General features: G+C 39.1%; 1 protein-coding gene across 2 annotated transcripts in view; it reads right to left on the bottom strand.

Annotated features, from left to right (window-relative positions):
* Positions 1 to 19,761, bottom strand: part of FAM135A (family with sequence similarity 135 member A) — a 78,611-nt gene extending 58,850 nt beyond the window's left edge. For both annotated transcript variants that reach the window (XM_086744204.1, XM_086744205.1), the window contains exons 1-3: positions 19,660 to 19,761; positions 18,518 to 18,603; positions 15,635 to 15,755 (exon numbers count right to left, since the gene is read on the bottom strand). In XM_086744204.1, the coding sequence (XP_086600330.1) occupies positions 15,635 to 15,711 (77 nt within the window). In that variant the 5' untranslated portion in view covers positions 15,712 to 15,755; positions 18,518 to 18,603; positions 19,660 to 19,761. The remainder of the gene's footprint in view (positions 1 to 15,634; positions 15,756 to 18,517; positions 18,604 to 19,659) is intronic.
* Between the last annotated feature and the right edge of the window lie 2,499 nt (positions 19,762 to 22,260).

Below are 22,260 nucleotides of genomic sequence, written 5' to 3'. Positions count from 1 at the left end.
AGTTGCCTGAGCATTTACTTGAAAAAACACTTACTTTGCTAGCTAAAGGACATTCCAAGGGAAATGTATGTCCTGGAAAAGCTTCATAATACAATTCATCACTGAAGTGAAACTTTTTTGCAGTTCCTCTCACCAGGCAGAGGAAAGGCAGAAGTGCACATGGCAGAGTCCGACCTTTCCTCTTCCGTCAATCCCAGTGCACTCACTGCGCACTTAAACGTGCTCAGTCACATTAACAAGAACAAGCACTGAACATCATGGACTGCAAAATTCACATGCATGTTGGGTCACCTGCAGGGCAGCTTCTAAATTTATCAGTTCACCAAATGAAGGAACAGCTGTGACCCTGCACATGCAAACCTCAGGAGAGCTCTTGGGATCTACTGAATGCCCTGTTGAAAATACACACTCCACTGCAGACCACCACTGAGAAGGAAACAGAGCTGGGGATGCAGCACTACTTTGTAAATACGGAATGTGGCACTGCAGTGAGGAACTGTGAGAAAAATGGACAGAGAAGCCACTCTTTGGAGGAACAGGCAGCTCTGCAAGCAGCAATGCCTGCATCATACTGACCCTGGCAGAGCTGTGTCTTCTACAGTATCACATAGAATCATTTAGATTGGAAAAGACCTTTAAGATCATGAAGTCCAAGTGTTAACCTAGCACTGCCAGATGCCAGCTCCTCTACAGATCCCATCTCTTCCCACAGAAGCAAATCTGCACCAACAGAAACTCCTGCTGCAGTGAGAGGTTGAGTCAGCAAATATTGAAAGAACCCAACAATGAGAGAGAATGTTCTTTTACTTCTTTTCAACATCCCTGTGTCCTACAAGTTAAGCCCCTTGCTACTGCAGAGAACCTACATTACTCATTCTTCTATGGATTTACAGAAATCCATCTTAAAAGTAGTAAAGGTACTTATCATTTTACACAAATGCCAGCACACACAGATTTTTCAAGGCAATCTGAGTGTGCTTCTGATGCTTAAAGCATTTCAAATTATTTTGGAACACAAATACTCTATTTTAAACATTACCACAAATTCTTCAGAATTATTTGGTTACCTCACAGGTATTCTGCAAAAAGGCAACCCAGGCAAAGGCACACAAATGAGAAGCAAAGAGGAAAATCAGAAAGGGAGTAAAATAAGGTATAAGGGAACAAAAATAAAAGAATATTAAAAGACACAGAACAAAGCACAGGCAATGAAATGCTGATTCTCAAAGTGACAAATGTAAAAACAGAAGAGAATTGGTTAGACTTGTTCCTTAATTTTCCTCACCAGGAGAAATGAACAGTCACCTATAAAAATTTAATTCTACCAAACCCTCCTGGGGCCCACAGACTACCATATGGCCACTAACCTAGTTATAGGGCTTATCTAGACAGGTAATTATTTAATGCAGGTATAGAACACACAAAAAGTAATTTGCAATCACTTTGTAATAAGTACTTCTAATATGGACCAATATGAGATTACAGTCTGCTATAATCATGGGGTTTATCTCATTTAACAAATCCTAATTTAGATACTTGAGCACCAGGAAAATTATCATGCCCAAAAGACTTTGTGTAAAATCTTTTCTCAGCCCCTTCTATGAAAAATCCAGGTATTTCCCAGATGGCTAACATATTTTTATTAAGATAAATAAAACAAAAGGCAAACTTACAGGAAATAGATAAAAGTTTCCTGTTTATTTGAAAGCAAGTTTCCTTGGAAGTGAATGATTTTTGAAAAGTACCTTACAATGTCTACGGCACACCTTACTTCTGACAATTAAATATATATATAAAGATACATACAAACAAAATAGTTATTAGACCAGAAGTTTGATGAGAATTATTTGGGAGACTAATACCTTAAATAAGTCACAGCAGCTTGTTATGAAACAGGATTAAATACATAAGACAGGAGAGAGGGAAAAGTAAATGCAGCTGGAGATTTTGCCTTATTATTCTAAAAGCCTTTTCTCCATGTTCTTACCACAGGCACACTCAGGCAGAATTCCTGCAGTGGTTATGAACATTTATTTTAAAACTTAAAAGGGGAACACTCTCAAATAAGTATCACTTTTTTAAAGAGCCATATAAACATACAATACTAGATTAGTTCTTATTTAATCAAATAAATCTTAACTTATATTAGTCTATGTTTACAATTTTAGCTCCTCTTTTGTTTCATGTTATTACTGAAGGGGACAAGAAAGAAATCATACTAAATTACCTTCCATCTTTAAATTATAAAAGCTCTGTGAAACTCATCTTCAGGGTTAACGATTTCCCATATTCCCTTATACGACAACTTTCTAACTCTATTTATTTAGCTTGAAAGCATTTTTCATTTGACTTTTTGATTGAGCATAGTAGCCTCATGAATGACATATCACAAGTGTTTAACCGCTGAGTGGCTTGAACATTTCAGTTTTCTGGGGATAAAGGTACGGGACGTAGAGTTTTCCTGATACCAGGATCACAATTACTCAAAGTTCCACCCCTTGCAAGCAGGCAGCAGTTTTTACTCAGACACATCATAACACATTAATTTTGAAATCAAGGTTTACCAAACACAACAGATGGGAGACCAGAAGACAAGTCTGACAACTCATTTTCTGGCATTTGCTGGTCTTTCAAATTCTTTAAGTTTTGCAGCTGTGCAATTCTATTCCTCTCTATCAGTAATCAAGTATACAAGCCTTTCAATTCACTTTGCAGCTTATTTTAATGAATCTTTGTTTCAATAGCAAACACATCATGTGTGTAACTAGAGATGAAAATTCAGGTACCACAAAGAAAACTGTTGCAAAGAATGATGACAAAAAAGCCCATGTGAACTGTTGTATCTTATGTAAGATATATCAAATAAAGGTCATCACTCTCATCCCTCACCAACAGCATCATCTTTTCCCCTGTAGAAAGCTACGTCATTCAAGGAAGTCACATTTGCTCCTCTAGTGCAATTTTAAAAATTGAATCACTATAGTTTCAAATGATAACATACTGCTCTGAGATGTTATTAGGACGCTAAGAAAGAAAAACAGTCTTTCAGAATCAGAAGCATCTATCTTTTCTCCTTCAAGCATGGCAGAGTTTCATTATTCATTTAAGTCAGCTTAAGACAGTGCTGCCACCAGCAGGAGCAATTTGCAGTTCAAAAATCCTTTTATATATTTTTGCCCCTTCTCAAACTGGTAAATCAGATCAACACACTCATGCACCTAGAAATGGAAAAAAATAATCCAGTAGGGGCTATTACAGAAGGCAGGACTGCACAGCCAGGGGAGAAAGGGGGGCCACGTCCTTCAGTGACATGACATGGGCTAAGTCAGGTTGAGCTACTGGTGGGACTCCGCGCTCAGAAATAATGTGAAATTGTACTGACACTTCCTGTAAATAATTTTTTTTCCACAGGAGTTTCAACTCTAAAAAGATTGAAAGATGCATATCTGCTCACTGTGTACTGTATTTATGCATTATTAACATAATTCTCAAGCAATAATCTCAGAGAACATTACCAGAACAACACTACAAGCAAGCTATGAAAAGTTAGCAGCAGAAGTCAAGACCTGTTTCTCTGAATTCCAAAATTCACATTCTTCTTAAGATGATCCTAAAAGTTCATGAATGTCAAAGAGTAAGGTAAGCATTCAAAATTTGAAAGCAACAGACTCCTAAATAATCCACTTCCTATCCCTTCATGAAAAAGGTTGCTGTTCTTTAATACACTTTTTTTTTTTGCCATGGTAGACCCACCTCCTACAGCAAAAATATCTTCAGTCCCCTAACATCTACCCCAGCAGCAAATACACCCTTAGAAGAACAAAGTTAAAAATCCAAACTCACAGGAGTTAACCTTCTGATACCAGTTTAAATAAACTAAACAAATTACAGGGACACAAACTAAGTAGCCAAACCCCTTTTTCTCCTGTCAAGTTCCACAAGCCGGATACCCCGAAGCGACAGAGTGCCCACTGAACCTGTTCAGCAAGTCCAAAAAACTAAACAAGCAAACAAAACAAAAAAAAATATTTTTCTAAAGTCTACATTTTGTCAAAGGCTTTTATCTTGAGAAAACTGTAATGAGCATTGCAGAAAACTACAGATAGTATCTAAAATAATTTTAAATAAATTGCATGTAGGAATGTATTCAGGACAGATAGAAAACAAACTGCTGAAGGAAAGGCATACAAAAATACCATGAGATAAAAATTGAGAAGGGCAGAATAGTATGACAGGGAAAACGGAAGAAGTTCATAGAAGAAGCACTAACATAGTACTAGGATTGAAGCACAGGGATGACCGGCAAGGTGACAGCATGATTTACAGGTATACTGAGGAGCCTCAATCTTTCCATGGGTATGGGTATCTGAATCCTTGTGTTCCCCTTATGACGCTGACCTCCCACCAGTGCTCCCTGTAAGCTGGGATCTGCAAAATCCACTGAAGAAGAATCCAGGTTCTCCTCAGGGAGTTGGAAGCTGAGGGTCTCTCCCACTCTGGATGTCAGCAAACTCACCTTTCTATCATGTCTCCCTTCTTCCTTTCAGAGCTAACCTGAAATGGCCTTGGCATCCTGGTGGGGTAGGGCCCTTTTCCCAGTGAGTATCAGGAGTGAGTCCCTCTGTCCTCTGCAGTTGTCCGAGTCCTTCCCTTTGTTGCTCATGCAAGTTGGCACCTGGGAAATCCTGCCTCTTCTCATAATAAGGAAATACCAAGAATAATGTCTTGAAAATGAGACTATGCTTTCACAATATACATTTTTTTTTTCCAATAAATCAAGTTTAAGGCATTCTGTTTTCCCCTTTTCCTCTGCCCTGTCCTCCCAGGCACTCACTTTTGCCCCTCCGCTGCAGTACACCGCCCCATTCAAGTACACCAACACACTACTTGCAGAGCAATGCTGCAAATCGGATCGATTCAGCAGCTCAACTTACAGCAGGCTGCTACAGCAGCTCAGCCAGCACAACCAATAGGGCAGTACACTGCGGTGGCACGAAGCAGGCAACAGCAAGGAGGGCGGAAACTCTGCAAACCGGCATTGCCAGGCAAGCTCTGTAGCTCTACATGAGAGCTTGGTGAAATTAGAATTGACATACCTGACATCTGTTGTAACTCTGTATCCTACGGGCAGGGATGCCAACTGAGATGAATGCAGAAGTTCAAAGGGACGTTTTGTTTCAAAACATACTAATCTCTGGGCTGTTCTCGCTCAGCAGATCAAACTGACATAGTGGCCTCTCCCAGGCAAGAGATGTCTTCCTAACATGGAGGCTGAAACTATTACAGACATTTCTCTCAGGATGCGGTCCAGCATTACCATTAAACCAGCCCAAAAGCTAGTTGGTGACAAAAGTAGGGACCCCATTCCTCCTGTGTATCTTCTACTCCTGCAGTGGCCGCGACAGTTACTTGAGCGTGCAGAAGGTGATCCAGAGAGACGAAACTGGCAAAACCAGAATCACATTCTGTGGGATTTTTACTTTTCTGCTGGCTTACCACTTTGAACTGACTCATAAGGTAGAACAGCATTACTGCAGACACACAAGAAGCACCAGAAGCACAGCCACCTGCTGTCCCAAAAGATCTCCCTACCTGTAACATCTACACCCTCAGCGCAGTGCTCCCGCCAGCTTAACCCACTCTCTGACTACATTGCTGCCGAAAGCAAGCCTGTCTTACAGACCACAGAACTGCATGACTGCAAGACCAAACAAAACAGGAGACGACTGTGCACATCATACCTTTTGGCAGACACATGTAGTTGTACTGGCTCCAGTCAACTACAAATCCATAGATGAGATCACTGTTTCACAACAGATTCAAGTTCGTGGTGCTACCCACAGGCCATACTGGGTGCACTTTCTCACCCTTTTCCTGCAGCAAACCAGCGGTCAGGCAGATACTATCCACATCAAAGAAACTGGGCACAGGTGAAAAAATACACCTTTCCCTGCCCCAGTCTGATCACCTCCAATAGCCTGAAAGTTACTTTTGGCATTAAAACCACATGAAAACACACAATGAGTAGCAGAGGTCTTGATCCACTCTCTTTTTGGAGAAATAAAAAAACATTTTTAAAGTAATTTTAAAACTTTGTGAAGAAACAAAGTTATTTATGGGTAAGTGTGAATATGATGCTCCAGCCTGGAGTGCCGCTAGCCCTTCGGAGGGTGTCTTGAGATTCTTTCCCAACTGCAAACATGAGTTAGGAACTGGGAAAAGGGGAACAAGTGCAGGAGTATGAAATAAGGTAAAAAAATTCAAAAAATCTGAGAAGTTACTTTATGTAGAGTAGAGTAATTGGCAGGAGGTTTAAGGAGTGAAAGAGGAAGATATTTTGGAGAGAGCACCTGACTGAAGCAGAGGCAGCACGTCTGAGTTTGGTGATGAGACTGAGCCTGGTTCCATATTCAGATAAAGCTATACGCTCTCAGAAGTATGTGACGATCCAGTAAACTGCTGGTTCTGATTACAGATGTAGGTATACATAAAGGTATGATTCGATGGATGTGTAGCAGAAGAGACATAAGAAGACATCATGCCAGAAACTTCTGTTGTATCATGAGGCTGTTAACACTTTGGAACACAGAGTGAGCACCTTTCTGTCTCCCTTCAGATAGCTGTGTATGGCAAGCTAACTGACAAGAACTAAAATAATTGCGTTTCTGCTGTAACTATTACGTATATTAACCAAGCACATGTAAGTAGGGTAGAATACTCAGCAATGACAGATTTTTCTCTGGCTTTTATTACCATCACACAGGGACAGGTCTGAACTGTAAGCTACACACTTCTGCATGAAAGAGTGCTAACCCAAGAAAGAGTCTCATAATTAGCAATATTAATGACTAAACATGTATTTAATGCAAAGTTCAAACTGCTACTGCTGTCACATGCCACTCCAGAACACTGAACTCAGTGATTAGAAAGAGAAGGTACATACTCAAGAAACTATTATTCTGATGTCTTCAACTAACACCAACAGACATTCTACCTTCATACTACACAGAGAAGCTAGCTATATTGTTCTACAGGTTAAAAAAAAAAAAAAAAAGGGTGCTTTCCAGAGAAAATCCGTTTATACTTGATACAGCAATACATTGTCATTTACTCCCTCACTAAACTAAACTCACTGATCCTGTTCCTGCTGACAGTCTTCATAGCAAGGCATGCTGATGTACAATCTTTACTTTGCAACATGAAATGGTACCTGGTCTTACATACCGAAGATACATCTTTCTTTGATCGCATAAAGAAGGAAGGAATTATATAAACCCCCCAAACACAGTCCTCAGAGGAGGGCAAATGACTTAATCCATATCACAATTAGATATAACCTTATTGTCACCCAAAATAGTGGCACCTATCACATTGCTGTCAGGCTCCAGCAAGACATTAAGATGGTGTAAGTATACATCCGAGCTCTTTATCTTTTTTGTTCTTAAAAAAAATGGAATTTTGCCAAAATCAATGCATAGAAGTTATATGATGCCATTAGACAGCTTTGATTCTGAGTTGACAAAATATTTTCAATTGCAAAGTAACAATTTCAATTGCAAAAGTTATGATGGTTTAAATTTCCAAAAGTACTACACGGGGCTAAGAGGTAAAATTTGAACCAAGTTCAGGTGATTTTAAATTTGTACCCAATATCTGAGAAGTCTAGAATACGCTCTGAGTACCCATCAACATTTGACAAAATTTAAAGTACATTTTTTGAACCAATATGGAGGAGATGCAGAAAAAAACCCAACACACCTAAGTTTTTATAAAACATACCTCCAGGACAACTACAGTAACCAACTGTTAGCTACGTCTCTATGAAGAGTGATTGAAGAAATAAGTACCTGTACTGTCAACTTTACATGTCAGAGCATGTACCTCAAACAGGTAGCTTCAGGTACCTCATTTAGTTTCTGACATTAGAGGCTAGTCTTCTAGGAATTAACAGGAGGGGGAAGGAGGATTCTCCAGGCTTCAGAGAAGCCGCCAAATTTACAGTGGCTCTAGGTGACCCCTAGATAAGCTGCCCTTTCTGGCTAGAAGCCTCCTAACACAGCCATTGTACTCAGATATCTGAAGACAAGCAGTACAACCACGCCACGTCTTCAGTTCCACTCAGCTAAGGCAGCACACTTCAAAAACCTTAATTTCTCAGCTAACTCAAAGGAAGGAGCGCTCAACTCTTCCACTTACTTTACCTATTCTCAACAAAGGCATGGCTTTTTATTTTAAAAGACAAGATTCTGAAGTACCACCATATAATATTTCAAATTGTTATTGCTCTTTGGGACCAGACCATGTCTGGTCTCTCAGACATCCTGCATCAGAAGGGCTAACGGGATATTTGATTATATTAACTTTTAACTTCAGAAGCAATAGCAGCTTAAAATATGACTTCCCCACTGCTCATTCCCATCTTACCAACTCTTGCCTCAGAGCAAGCAGTATCTATGTGAGTGCATCTACTGTCGAACTAGAATCAGAAACTGATCCACTTAAAAAAAAAAAAAAATAAACCTGAAAGAAAAGTATTTGCAATATTTTCCTAGATAGACTATTCCCTTGAGTTTACAGCCCAGCCCTCAAATATTAAACTTGTATTACTGCAAAACCATAAGCTGAAGAACAGAGCTCATTTTGTAGCTGTTTGACAAATTTGTCGGCTTTCTTCCACCTTTGTAAAGACTGTATTACATTAAGTAAAGATCACAGTACAATACTTCAAAAGATAAGCTACATGTCAGAAGACAATTCACAACACTTATTTCTAGAAGCCTATGTCATATAGAAAAGTAGTCTGAAAGCAAAAGTATGACTGGGCTGTATGAATTAAAAAGAAAATGAAACAGGTGAACCTTAATGTTCCTTGTCCCTCCTGAGTTATTTGATCATATGCTAACAACACAGAACATCAGCAGAGGCTACTTCTTTATTTAAGGACAAAACCTTTTCATTCCTGATGTAGCCAGGAGAAAGAAAAGTGGTCCTACTGAGTGTGTACTCTTCAAATTTTAATTTCCTGTTAATAAATTACAACACTAATGTAGACAACTCACCAGATGAAGAAAAAAAAAATACAACTCTTATATATTGCATTATTTCTCATTAAATTATTGTGTAACCATAGTAAGATTCATTAAAATTCATAATCTGATTCAGTGTATTTTCTTTCACGCTACATTACACAACCACACGCATGGAAGCATAAAATGTCAATGCTGCTCAGATGCATCAGTAAGTATCCACATGGAAAAAATATAAATCTACAGAACAGAAGAAAACCATAAGGCTTAATTTCCAGCAGTCTCTGCAGCTTAAATTCCTTTGACTTTCAATGGGACTTAGGCTCATAAGCAACTTAGTGCTACTGAAATCCTACCAATAACCTCATTTCAGATATGATACAGCTCTAAAAATGTGGTTTATGTTAGAATCTGTTGAAGCCTCTTCTGTGGAAGGTATTTAATATTCTTTTTGCATACGTTATCCAGTATTTATAAAGTAAAAACACTTTTATAAGTGTGGTAGACTTAGATTATTAATGCAAACTCTTGATGTGCTTTTGCAAGAATCTTTCAACCCAAACCGAAGTCAAATAACAGATAACTAGACACACTGAGCACAAAGGTAAACCTGCAGCTATAAAAAAGAGCCACTGTTAATACTTTATTTTACTCGCACCATTTATAGCCTACTTGGGTTAACAACAAATTTACACTTAGCTGAAATAACCAAGTTCTGTTTCTGAAACCCACGATGAAAGAGCAGATATTCTACTTCACAAAGAAAACCGGTATAAAAAAAGAAGACAGAGCAGAGGCATAGAGATATTACTACTGAAAATCATCTAAATCCAGCTTTGGTCAGTTGTGTGTGCATGCATATTACTGACAAAACAACAAATTATTAGTGATAAAATAAGAATTTAATATTATTATTACAAGAAGGCTGAGAGACAGCGAAAACATAGCTGTTTTCAAAGCAGACCTTGCAGCAACATGTGCACTATGCTAAACTAGAAACCATCACTTAAGTTTCTTTAGCCCGTTAGATTTGCCCGTTCACAAGTGAAAAAGCAATACACAGCTCCAGAAAAATGAGAACCTCATCTTCTCACACTTGACAGTTACTAGGACACTTCTCTCACTACCACAAGAAAAGCATAATTATTCCAAGTCAGACAATCATCATCTGGTGGTGGAACACTGGAAATTGAACTGAGCACTACAAATTACTGTGGCATCTTTACTAACCAGATGTTTGGATTCAGAAATGCCCAATAGATTTGTATTTCAGTTCAGGATGTTGTCACATACAAAACACATATGTAAATACAGAGGGTAAGCATCCACAGTCCACAGCAGAAAAATGAGTAAGGGACAGCTTGCTCTTACAGTAATAACATCTTTGAAGAACAGCATTGTAAATAACACTCACAATCATCAGGAGGCGGTGGCAGGAGGTGTAACAGAAAGCGTTAAAAGTAAACATCCTGAACTTCTGTTACAAACAGTGCTAAAATTGCCACTGATGTCCCACAACCTCCTGCCTGCACAAACTTTTAAACATCAGGAAAAAAAGACAGGTCAAAATCACATTACCAGGCCATCATATATTCAAACTGTCCATCTACAGCTGATAGTATCACCACTAGAAAAAACAAGAACGTGATGCCCTAAGTGTATATGAAATTTTTTTCAAAACAACATTGTCATCTGTTGTATGTCCAAAACTGATTTTCATTTCAGTTACCTGGAACAAGCTTGTTGACAAAGTATTAAAAGGTTATTCTTATAAATGATTATTATAGGTAGGCAGAATAGGCCTTTCAGTAATAAATCTAATAAATTAACTAGCTGTCTGCTGTGCAAACACAGAATAGTCCCTATGTTAACGGACTTAGTGAAACAAGAGACAACAAGTGAATGGAAATATAAATATGGAGACAGAGTGACACAGGCACAGTAATTGTCAATGTGGAAAAAAATTATTTCAGGAAACAGCTTTTGTCCAAAGGTATTGTCCAAACAGATAAAAATTACTTCTCCTCATCTCCAACACAGAAAGTAATGTAAAACTGATCGTACATGTCCAGAAATCCCAGACTCTGGTCAGTGGCTCTCATCACAGAGAAACCCTGTATCTCTTTTAGTTCTCACGTGTATAAGACTTTCTTCTTTTTTTTTTTTTTTTTTGAAAAAATATAAATGTATCGAGCATCTGCTTTGCAGATTTTTGTCAAAGAGGAAAATCAGTACAGAAAGATGAGCACCCCAGTTTGAAAACTAAGTGGGAAATACAGCCTGACACCACTGCTAAGCTGCTGGTAGGAATCAGACAGCACAACACAGGAAGGATGGAGACTTTGCTTTTCCAAACTACACCTGCTACTACACTCTTGCTGTTACAGCTCGGCACACAATCGTCCGCCTTCTGCCACAACACTCTGCTGGCTCATGTTTAATCCACTGTACACCAGGACCCCCAGGTACTTTTTTTTGCAAAGGTGCTTTCTAGCCAATGGGCCCCGAGCCTGCACTGACATAAATTCAACCCCAGCTACAGGATTTGCATTTGCCCTGAACTTGAGGATCCTATCAGCCGATTTCTCAAGTTTGCCTAGATCCATCCAAGGAGCATCTCTGTTCTCCAGGCTGTCTAACCATCCCCTGTAATTTGTTAATCATTCAAAAACTTGCTGAGAAGGCACTCTGTCTCATCATCCAGGTTGTTAACCAAAACACTAAACAGTACCAACCCAGTATCAATCAATTAGTCATCAGTTGCAAGCTGGGACTTTGCACCACTAGGGATAACCCTTAGAGCCCAGTCACCCAACTAGTTTTCCAACCAACTCATTCTCCATTTCTCGAGTCCACATCTCACTCAGGTTGCATTATGCTTCCCTTTGTATTTACAAAAGGTCAGCAACAGAGAGCCTAAATCTAACTCTGGAACTTTCACGAGCTAACACAACAAGATAGCCTTCAATCCCACAGGTCCCAAAAAATTACCTTTCTTTTATTCATTTTGTCACTTGATACTCACATATCAATAACTGTTTGGGCAAAAATTCCCATTATCACATCCCACTAGTTTAAAAAGGAAAATTACATGAAGCCTTATTTCAATACAGCAGTACGGTAGAATAAACCAACACAGCTACCTGGAGTTTTAAGTTTTAAAGCAAGTGGCACAGAGTTGTAAGAAAATATAACGAGATAGCTGTATTAGGTAAGGATACTACTTAACTGTTCTTGAACTATACTACATACTTCCAAGACTTACAGCTACAGTGCAACTTTCAGAAGCTAACTGCCAGAACCACCACAGATATAGGTACAAGCTTTCCGGAGCCAGATGAGGCAGTAAGCTACACATACAGACAAGCGTCCTGAATGAGTGAAGTGTTTGCTCTGTGTATTTCTCCTCCGCTTCAAATAATAACAATTATGTAAAAGCAAAGAAAATAAACAGTCTGCTGTAAGGAGTCGGTTAAGAGAATGTTGGTTATAACAGTGAGTCTGTCAGAGGATCCTTCAGGTAAATTTGCTCAAGTGAAATACTATCAGAAATTTTGGCTGAGTCTGCACTACTGATTGGTTTAGATCAGCTGAGTGGTTTTCACTTTCCCCAATGATCCCCATTTGCTGCATGCTGGTTCAGTTCACTGAGAGCTTTCCATGTACATAGCCTGGATGACTCCTGGAGAAAACTAAACCACAGGCTCTAATCTACATGTCACAAAACACACTTCAGCTCTTGGGGGGACAGAAAGGTCTGAACCAATTACTAGCACAAACAACTTCAAAATACACTGACGGAGCAAAACATCTGGTCCAGAGGATGAGACTAAATCTAGTCTGAAGTAGCCCTGGAACTGCGTAGATATAGGGATGTCAACACTGCTTCTAGTAATTAAATTCTAAAGTACCAAATTAATTGTTAGTGTAAACACAGCTAATAAGTGCTTCTGGCAATAGTGTCACTACAGATACAGATCCAGTTGGATGCAATAGCTGGCAGATTTTTTCAAATAGTTATCAAACCAGGAAGAGATAATAATGGTTATGATTGGATATTGGGATACGTGGACTCTACAGAAAAGGAGAGTAGGGGCGTGGGGTGGGGAACGTGCCACAAATTCAAATGACCAAACTGATTCAGTTCATATTTAATAGAAGAGACAAAAGACTGACATCTAAAAATACATCAGGGTGAACACAAAGACTGATGAAGTCATTCAAAGCATAGAACAAAGCTGATACGAAAAACAAACAACTAAAAATGATCATAAGGAAATTTAGGCTGGAAATCATGACATCTCCAGTGATCAGAAAAGTGAGAATCTGGACTCACTCTCCAACCAAACAGTTTGGAAAAAAATCTAGTAAATTTTAAGACGGAGCTTGATCAGCTTGATGTGATTACTTGCAATAGCCAATATTTTATTTTACACATCTAACACCATGAGGCAGGCATGCTAAGCTGGGTAGGCTTGAATGCACACAGTCCCAAACAAACCCAGAATACAATCAATTCTGTACCTGACTTTTGGTGAGAGAAACCATACTAAACACAGCAGTAGCTCAAAAACAGGAGGCTAATGATGAAACTAAAGATTTTCTTTTCTGTTTGTTCAATCCATCATCCAAGAGCTCCTCTGGCAATGTAAATACTACATCCTGTCTCAAATAAATACAAAGATAGTTCCCTAGGAAAATACTAGAAGTCAACCAAATCGGCAGAAATTATTGCAATAGTCATATTACTTAGTCTTTAGACTTATTCTGGAAGCTCCCTCTCCTTCCCAACACCACTTTCTAAGGGAACGTGCCCAGAGTTAAAGGTTCAGCTTGAAATCAGAGAGGTAGTATCTACTTCTGTCACTTTTCTCATTATGTTAGCATTCCACCTCTCTGAACTTGTCTTGTGAATTTACTGCTTTTTCAAGAGTAACCTAAAAAGAAACACGACAAGTTGAGCACCGGTAATTATACTCATGTGCTTTGCTTCTCAACTACATTTCTGAGGAAATAATTTGAATTGTAAGGTTAAGACAACCAAAAGTCTTTCTTCTCTTCAGGCTCTTCTCTACTAGATTTAACATGTTGCCGTATTCTATACTCTCCTTCTCCAGCGATTTCAGAGATTAAAAAAAGGACATAGTTCAACAGACTGTGATTTTTTGTTGAAATAATTAGAATATTCTCAGTGTTTTCCCAGACCTCTTAAGCCTTCCTCAACCCTCCTCTTCCAATGAAGACTGAAATAACAATTTTCCCTAAAAAGGGGACATAGAGAGTTTGTTGCATATACTTTGACTGCAAATGGTAGCAAGCATAATGGGTAATCACTTCTGTCAGTACCAGCCTCAGGTCAATTTAGAGAAAAGGTAGCTTTAATAAAATACAGTTGAAAAGTAACAGTAACATGGCAAAGGTAGAGGCTAGCTAGCCTAGACATGTTTTATAACAGTATTTTATGCTTCTTTCTCCTGAGCTCCTTCCCAATCCTACCTTTTTTTAATATCACTCTTCTCCAAAATATCCACCTCAAAGGGTTAATAAAAGGTAGAAGAACTACGTGCACCCCAAAGCAATGAAATTTTCCCACAACTTTACTGCCAACAACACAGTCTGTGGAAAAAAAAAAAACAACCAACCAAACAAAAAATCTCCCAACTCCAGCAAAACCAGTAATCCCCCCCATCTGCCTTGAATTATGACAAGGTTAAAAACAAGAATATATTTTCTTATTATTAAAATATTTTTAAAGAGTTATTCTAAAATGTTTTGGAAAAAGGAGCTATCATAAATCAACACTGATATATATTGTTCCCAGTCTGTAAACACTGACATAGCCTCAACCAGACTTATCTAAAACAAACACGGCAGAACTACAACACCGACATTTATTTTTACTGTACTCTGTTAGAATATTGACAAAATGGTAATGTATCACAATGCTAGATGACCAATAACCTTTAATAACTTGAAGAAAAGCTACAAAGGATTACTTCCTACTTAGCCATGGGGAAGGAGGACCTTAGACGGAAATCTGGGGACAATCAGGTAATATCAACTGAAAGAATATGAAAAAGCCTTCTACAGAGACAAGGTGGAGTAAGAGGAGGTCAGGAAAGACTAACAAGGCAGTATAGAGTCTTCTGTAACTGTGGAGGCACAGCACAGTGTGAGGTGTAAGAAGCTAGTGAAGTTCTCCACTACCAAACTGACAAATTATTAAGTTAACTGGGGCAGCAACATTTTTTAAAGATCCAAGAGAACCACGTATACTCCTTCCATCAAAAGAGATTACAGAAACTAAGATATGAAAGGATAAAGGCCTGGATAAAAGTATAACCTCTCTAAATCTACAGAGCCTCCCTCTTCTCCAAAGAGAGCAAAAAAAAATATTTTATTACAACTTAAGTTTTAGGCCAAATTATTTGAGTATTTAATTTTATTTCCTAGAAAGTATATGCCTTTCCAATAAGGAATAAGAATCTTTCAATTTACTATTAAAAATAGTCAATAGTACATAAACAACAGTACATTACAGTACCCATTAAGGTCTATCCAACATTAGCCATCCACCATAGTAAAGTTTGAAAGAATGCACTACCTACCCTCTTTGAAACAAATCCACATTGAAGAATTTGTGGAGCTCCACGGAGAATTCTACCATAGCCTGAACTTCACTCATGTTTATGAGGATGAAGAAGTCAAAACTTGTCAGCACCTTAGTTACTGAAAACAAACAGAAAACAAACTTTTTAGAACACAAGCTGGGGATAATGTCTCCTTGGTCCTTAAAAAGGAACATGCTATACACAATTTTGCAGCTTCCTTAAATGCCCTAAGGTAAACAAGAATTCTGCCCACAATACCTTCTATCTTTGTTGTGAAGGAATCAGCTGTTACCAGAGAGGTATCACAATACACCATCAGCATAATACAACCCTGGCACTTACTGATAGCTCCGTACAGCAGCTCTGCTCTGGTACTTGGCTGGAGAGAGGGGAAAAATACTGCCAACAAGGAGAAAAAGAGCATGGTCTGCTTCCAGCCCTTGTTGAAGCAGAATGACTGTGCAGGTTGCAGTGCCTAAACTCTGACATGAGGACAGGCACAGCTGAATTACACTGTGGCCAAACAGTGCAGAGAAAAGTGCATGGCTAGGTCATGTAGGGCTTTAGATGTAGAGATTCTAGAAGGAAAGCAGGAGTTAAGAAGGGCAACATGCCCATTTTTACTCAATCTTCGTTCGTAGTGAAGTGTTAATTCTCACTGTCTTCTTCGCAACCACAGGCCGGCACCTTCCTGCTAATTTATTACTGTCTGCTGATACTTAAAAACCTACAGACTTTACTGAGTTCTGCTATTTTTCCTTCAACAATATCAAATGGATTCATAAAATAGACTACACTTTCTGCAAACACTTGTCTTCAAACTTCACAGTTCCTGCAAGCACTGTCTGGTTTGAGGAACAAACAAATTAAAAAAACGTACACCAGACTGTCCTTCATACACATTAGTCCATCTTCTCAGTCTAATGTACAATCAGTAAACATTAAAAAGCTAGCCTGGCTGGACCTTGAATGGCTTATGGGTTTGCTTTTGTTTCTAAAATTTTGAACATGCATTTGGGTGTTTGTGAAGCAGCAAGCAGTACTACTGAGACTGAAATAGAGTAGCTGGCAAAAAAAAAAAAAAAAGAAGTCATTGCCACAGCAGATATCAGTCACCTGAAAGCAAAGTTACCTTTAGGGGCTACCTCTAGCCTACCAACTAAATTATCTTGGCATATGACTCAAGATAAGATTTACCTTTCCGTACTCACTCTAGAGGAGCTGGAGGCTTCAAGCACCACAGCACAGGTGTAGATTTTTAACTGTAAACAAGAAGTTAATTCTGACCTTGGTTTAACAGCCAATACAAGGACTCTGTATGCACTTTACAAAAACACAAAAACAGTATGTTACTGAAGTAACAGGGGACGGGGAAAGAGGAATTTTTCTTCTGAAGCTGAGTTATAACAGTATGAGGAACTCAGACCAAGGGCCCTTACTGCAAGACCAAAACTACAGCATCTAGATGATGCAATTAAACCAGCTTGTCTAAAAATTCTGTGTTCATTCAAATTTCAATCAAGCAACTTCAATAGTTTAATTGAATAATGCCTCAAGTTTTGCTACAGTATGCAGCACTAGGACTGTCACTAATAACCTCTTCCACTGCTTGGTCTATAGGATTGTGTGGAGATGTCCTCAGTGGTCTTTAAAGCCAGAATCAAGGAGCTCTGCACTCTAATTCTCTGCATTATCGTGCATCACCTACCAAAATGCAGGTGTATCTCCTGCAAATGGAACCTGATCTGCCACTGAGCAGAGATCCAGAGATCCTAAACCTGCTGTGACCCTTGGCCACTGGGCAACAAACCTCGTGGGCTGTGCGTAAAATCTGTGATGAAACCGTCCAATACCTCAGAAAGGAGTCCACTTCAAAATACTCAGGGAAAAAGTGAAAATACTTAAACAGACAAAGGATGCCACGGTACAGTCTCATCCAGGTTGCATTCTGATGAAACCACATTTTCAAAGGAGGAAGACATCACATGTCTCTGACTCCCCAGCACAACGAGTGGCACTGTTTATGTTCCTGAACAGTTTGTCTCCACTAAGATATAGGAAAACTGTTCCTGCAGGAGTTGCTGGGCCAAGCAGTCACTCCCCAATGCTTCCGGATCCCTCAAGTCCCCAGTAGGAAAACTGAGAACAATCCAGAACTAGTTCAATTAGACAAATTTGAATATCCATTTTATAAACAAGTTAAAAAAAAAAAAAAAAAAGCTAGGAGAGCCACATCTTGCACTACTGCCAAAAGGGCTGTTCAGTGAACTTGTGATATTTCCATTGTACCTAACACGGCCCTAGCTGGGGCCACTGCCTCCCTCCTCTGTGGAGCTGATCTTAAAGATCATCTAGTTCCAACCCCCCCGTCAGTAAAGATCTTCTTCCTTATGTCTAATCTAAACCTATACTCTTCCAATTTAAAGCCATTTCCGCTTGTCCTATCACTACACGCCCTTGTCAGAAGTCCCTCTCCAATCTTCTTTCAGGCCCCCTTTAGGTACTGGAAGGCCACTATAAGGTCTCCCCACAGTCTTCTCTTCTCCAGGCTGAACAGCCCAAACACTCTCAGCCTGTCCTCACAGGAGAGGTGCTCCAGCCCTCTCATCATCTTTGTGGCCCTCCTCTGGACTCGCTCCAACAGGTCCACGTCATTCTTACGTTGGGGGCTCCAGAGCTGGATGCAGTACTCCAGGTGGGGTCTCACGAGAGCAGAGTAGAGGAGGTGAATCACCTCCCTCGACTTGCTGGCCACGCTCCTATTGATGTATCCCAGGATGGGGTTGGCTTTCTGGGTTGCAAGTGCACTAGCTACTTGTACTGGGAATTGCAAGACAACGCTAAGAAATAAAACTGCAGTACATTCAAAGAACGTCTTACCTCCACTGGTAAATACTCCATGTTAGTATGTTAATTAACCCGTCTTCCAGTTCTTCGCTATTGCTGTCAAAAACATACTGCTTGAACTAAAAAATAAACAAACAAAAAAAATGTTTTACAAAGAGCAATGTCTCTAGAACTCTTCAGTACTCATGTTCTTTATTCTCTTTTCCTGCATCCTAATAACAGCCCTCCACCAATCATATGCATACTGCCTACCAGTGTTCTCCTATCTGCCCTTGGTTCCTGTGGTGCAGTTTTCAGCTTTCTCCAAGTGTAGCAGTCTGATAACTATTTTTCCAAAATAAAGTAAAAATTAAAACGTCTCATGAAGCTCATGCTCTGGCAAAGCTAATGCGCCATGTTCAGCCAAACTATCCTTGTCTTCACCAAGGAATTCTAAAATCCTGCTTCCAGTTGCCCCACAGCCCCCCCCAATCTCCAGAGAGACTCTCAGCAGCAACGCAGCAATGAGGAGGTGGGAGGATATTCTGTATTTGAGTCATCAAATGCAGCTTACGCCACCACGCAGTCCTACATAGCTACCAGGGAGGAGACAACTTATAAGAATAGGTCAGACAAAATTCTCCTGGTAATCTCGTGTCCCTTTTCCCCAGGGGATACAGTTCAGAGGCTAAGAGGGAGAGCTCCAAGACCAAGAACCCACTTTCTCCGAGCAAACGTTACATGTAGGCCACCTAATATTCTCAGATTTTCCCTCAAGCTCCTGCTTGTGCAGGCAAGCCATGAAACTAAACTGTTTTTGCCTTAGCTCCAGAGAGAAGCAAGTAGAGAAAAGTGGAGCATAAAAAAATACACTAACTGCTTTTTAAATAGAAATCGCTTGCGCATTGCATGTGTGATATTACACCTTTGATACCATAAACTATCAACAATGCCCCAGTGCAATCCTAGTACCATAACGCTGCACCAGAATGGCACTGAGATGTATTCCATTTGTTTAACAATACAGTGGAACATGTGTCACACCAATTCTCTTTTAAAAAGCACTAAGTTCTTTAAAAAAAAAAGAGAGAGACAAAACACATAAAATCTTGAGTACTCGAAATTGTTCTAGCTATGTTCAGTGGAAGTCAAAAGCAAAAATACAAAATCCTACAAATGAAAATACAACAAAATACTTTATTTTCATCCAGTTTTCTTCTAGCTGCTCATTTAACACAGTCTTCAGATAATTTTTTTCTTCTAAGTTGTTCTAGGAGGTTTGTACAGCTCCAAGCTCAACCTTTTTTTCCTTGTCCTGTTCTCCTTGATGCTCAGAGACCTGCCAACACAAATTCAGCCACCATCCATCTCTGTGCTAATTACTCACAGGTTTGTCCCCCCACCTGAGAACTGTTTTCAATTCCAATTTTAGCTGTTTCTTGGACACAGCCTTCAGCTGAAACTCAGTGTGGTGAAAAGAGAGTTCTTGACCTGACCTGCACAGCTATTCCGAATACCTACTTTCTGACTGTTCACAATAGCACAATCTGACTGCAAACCTAGACAGTATTTTTCATTTCATTTTCTCTGGGTTCTCATAGACTTTGGCAAGACTATGCATAAGACCTGCCAAATTTTTCTGCATGTGATTAGAAATATGTCCCAGCTATCCATAGAGCCAAAACTCATCCAAGCTAATATCCTCTTTTGTTTTAACTACTGTGAAGCTGAAAAAGCATAATTCACTGCGTGTATCAGTTCAGCATGGTGCTGCAGAGAACCAGCCTGTTATTTTGATCATTCCACCTCTCCCTCTGCATCCCCTGCAGAGAGAGCTTGGACTACTGCATCAAGCATAACTCTCCTGTCCTCCTCTGAAATCCTTTCACAGCTGTGCAGCACCCGGTATCACAGTGTTTTTTCTGGCTGAAGACTAGAGCTTCCCAGCATTACAAATAAACCCTGGTTCTCCGTAACTAAAAAGGTGATGGAGTAGAAAAGAAATGCAAATTGAATTTTGGGTTGCATAATCATCTTGTAAAATAAGGAAGGAAGGAAACAAAAAAAAAACCAAACCCTTAAGTGGAGATACCTAGGATACTTTATTAAATTAATTATCCCAATTTTAAAAAGGCAACACGAACACCACTCAGAAAAAGACAACTGAATAGATTGCTTTGTATCAGGATTTATGCATTAAATTCCTTTTAAAGCTTCACAGCTATAAATAATTATATGAATGTAAATAACCACAGTTACTCAAATGTAGTTAAACACTGATCTAATTTTATAGGCTCGGGCAAAACCCAACTGTAAAAATTTTCTTCTTGCCTGGTTCTCTAAGCCTGTATTATTTCCCAGACAACCATTACAAGGTTTGATTCACCATTTCTAACAAAGCTAATGCAAGATATCTATGACATTTTAATGGGCTAGATAAACAACCAGCTTCACCAAGTATTAAAATTCAAATTTTTCTACTTTTTCCTTTAAATTTAGCACCAATATCTAGTCCTCTATGCAGCACATTGATAAAAACAACATACTCACTACTTTGAGCTGACAACCTGATTATTCCCACTGAGTGTGGCAGTCATTAATATGTTGCATTGATTTCTTTTCTTCTCCCCTATTAATAGATCATAAATGTGACATAATACTTCATCTAGAATATTTGTTAGACTTCTTCCCTTCTACTCTAGCTCTGGTCTTTGTCTGTCTGACAAATGACATGTTATTTCTAAGCTTCTTCATTAAAAAGTTTTACGTGAAAATTTCTGTGAGCAGCATAGTTAAAAGCTTGCTTTCCTACCAATACATCCTTCTCCCTCCACCACGCTAAGCCCCTGCTTTTATGGCCCCTTGACTAGGCAAAAGATTGCACATCCTGCAGGTACGATGAAGCTACATCCACAGCAACTGGGAAGCTGCTGCAACACGGACTCCAGGCTAGCTGACGTCTGTATTTTTCCCTCCAGTAATGGCACTAATTTCAGAGTCTGCTCTCTTCAGCCGCCAATTTACATTAAACAAAAACTTCATCATCTTTGAGAGCCCTTCTCCTCTTCCACATTAGGCTGAATTGAGCAACGGTTTCAACAGTAATTTGCAAAGAAAGAGGAAACAGAACATGAGCAAACCAAACGGAATGTTTTATTTGCCTTTTACAAAGGCTTCCTCTAAAAAGAAAACCCACATTTAAAAAGTTATGATTAAAAGGGTATGAAACAACTGGCACAAATGTGACTGCCTTTGAGTCAGAACTAGCGAAATGCAGCATTTTGATGAAAAGCAGTAGTGAGTTTAGGGTATGTGCTACTACATTAAGCCAGTCCTTTGTCCCAGTTTGGTCCCGCGTATTGGCTGAGTGAGAAAAATGAACCAAATATTACTACACTCGCCTGCTAAGAACCAAGGAGAGCAGACAGTGTAAATCAGCAGTTATACTGTCCATTCACCACCCAGCTACCTTAACAACAGTGTTGAAAATAAAGATAAATGGCTCTAACTAAAGCAGAAGTAACGTATCTAGACATAAATCTGTAAATCAATTACTTATTTTCCTATAATTTTCAATTAATGCAATCAATCTATCTTTTCCTAACAATCTATTTAGAAGAACAATACAAAGAGGAAAGAAAAATGAAGTGCTTACTCTAAATACTTAAGTAAAAGTCTTCTGGAACTTTATATAAAAAACATATAATGATCTCACAGTAAACTAAAAAAATAAATTGTAAGCTGCAGTATTTTGGCTTAAGTAACAAACTGCACAGCTTAACACATTCACCTTCTCA

Source organism: Chlamydotis macqueenii, chromosome 3 (assembly GCF_036417535.1).
Source record: "Chlamydotis macqueenii isolate bChlMac1 chromosome 3, bChlMac1.mat, whole genome shotgun sequence".
Taxonomy (NCBI): domain Eukaryota; kingdom Metazoa; phylum Chordata; class Aves; order Otidiformes; family Otididae; genus Chlamydotis; species Chlamydotis macqueenii.
Note: the sequence above shows the minus strand (reverse complement) of the source record. Positions and strands in the feature narration are given on the sequence as shown.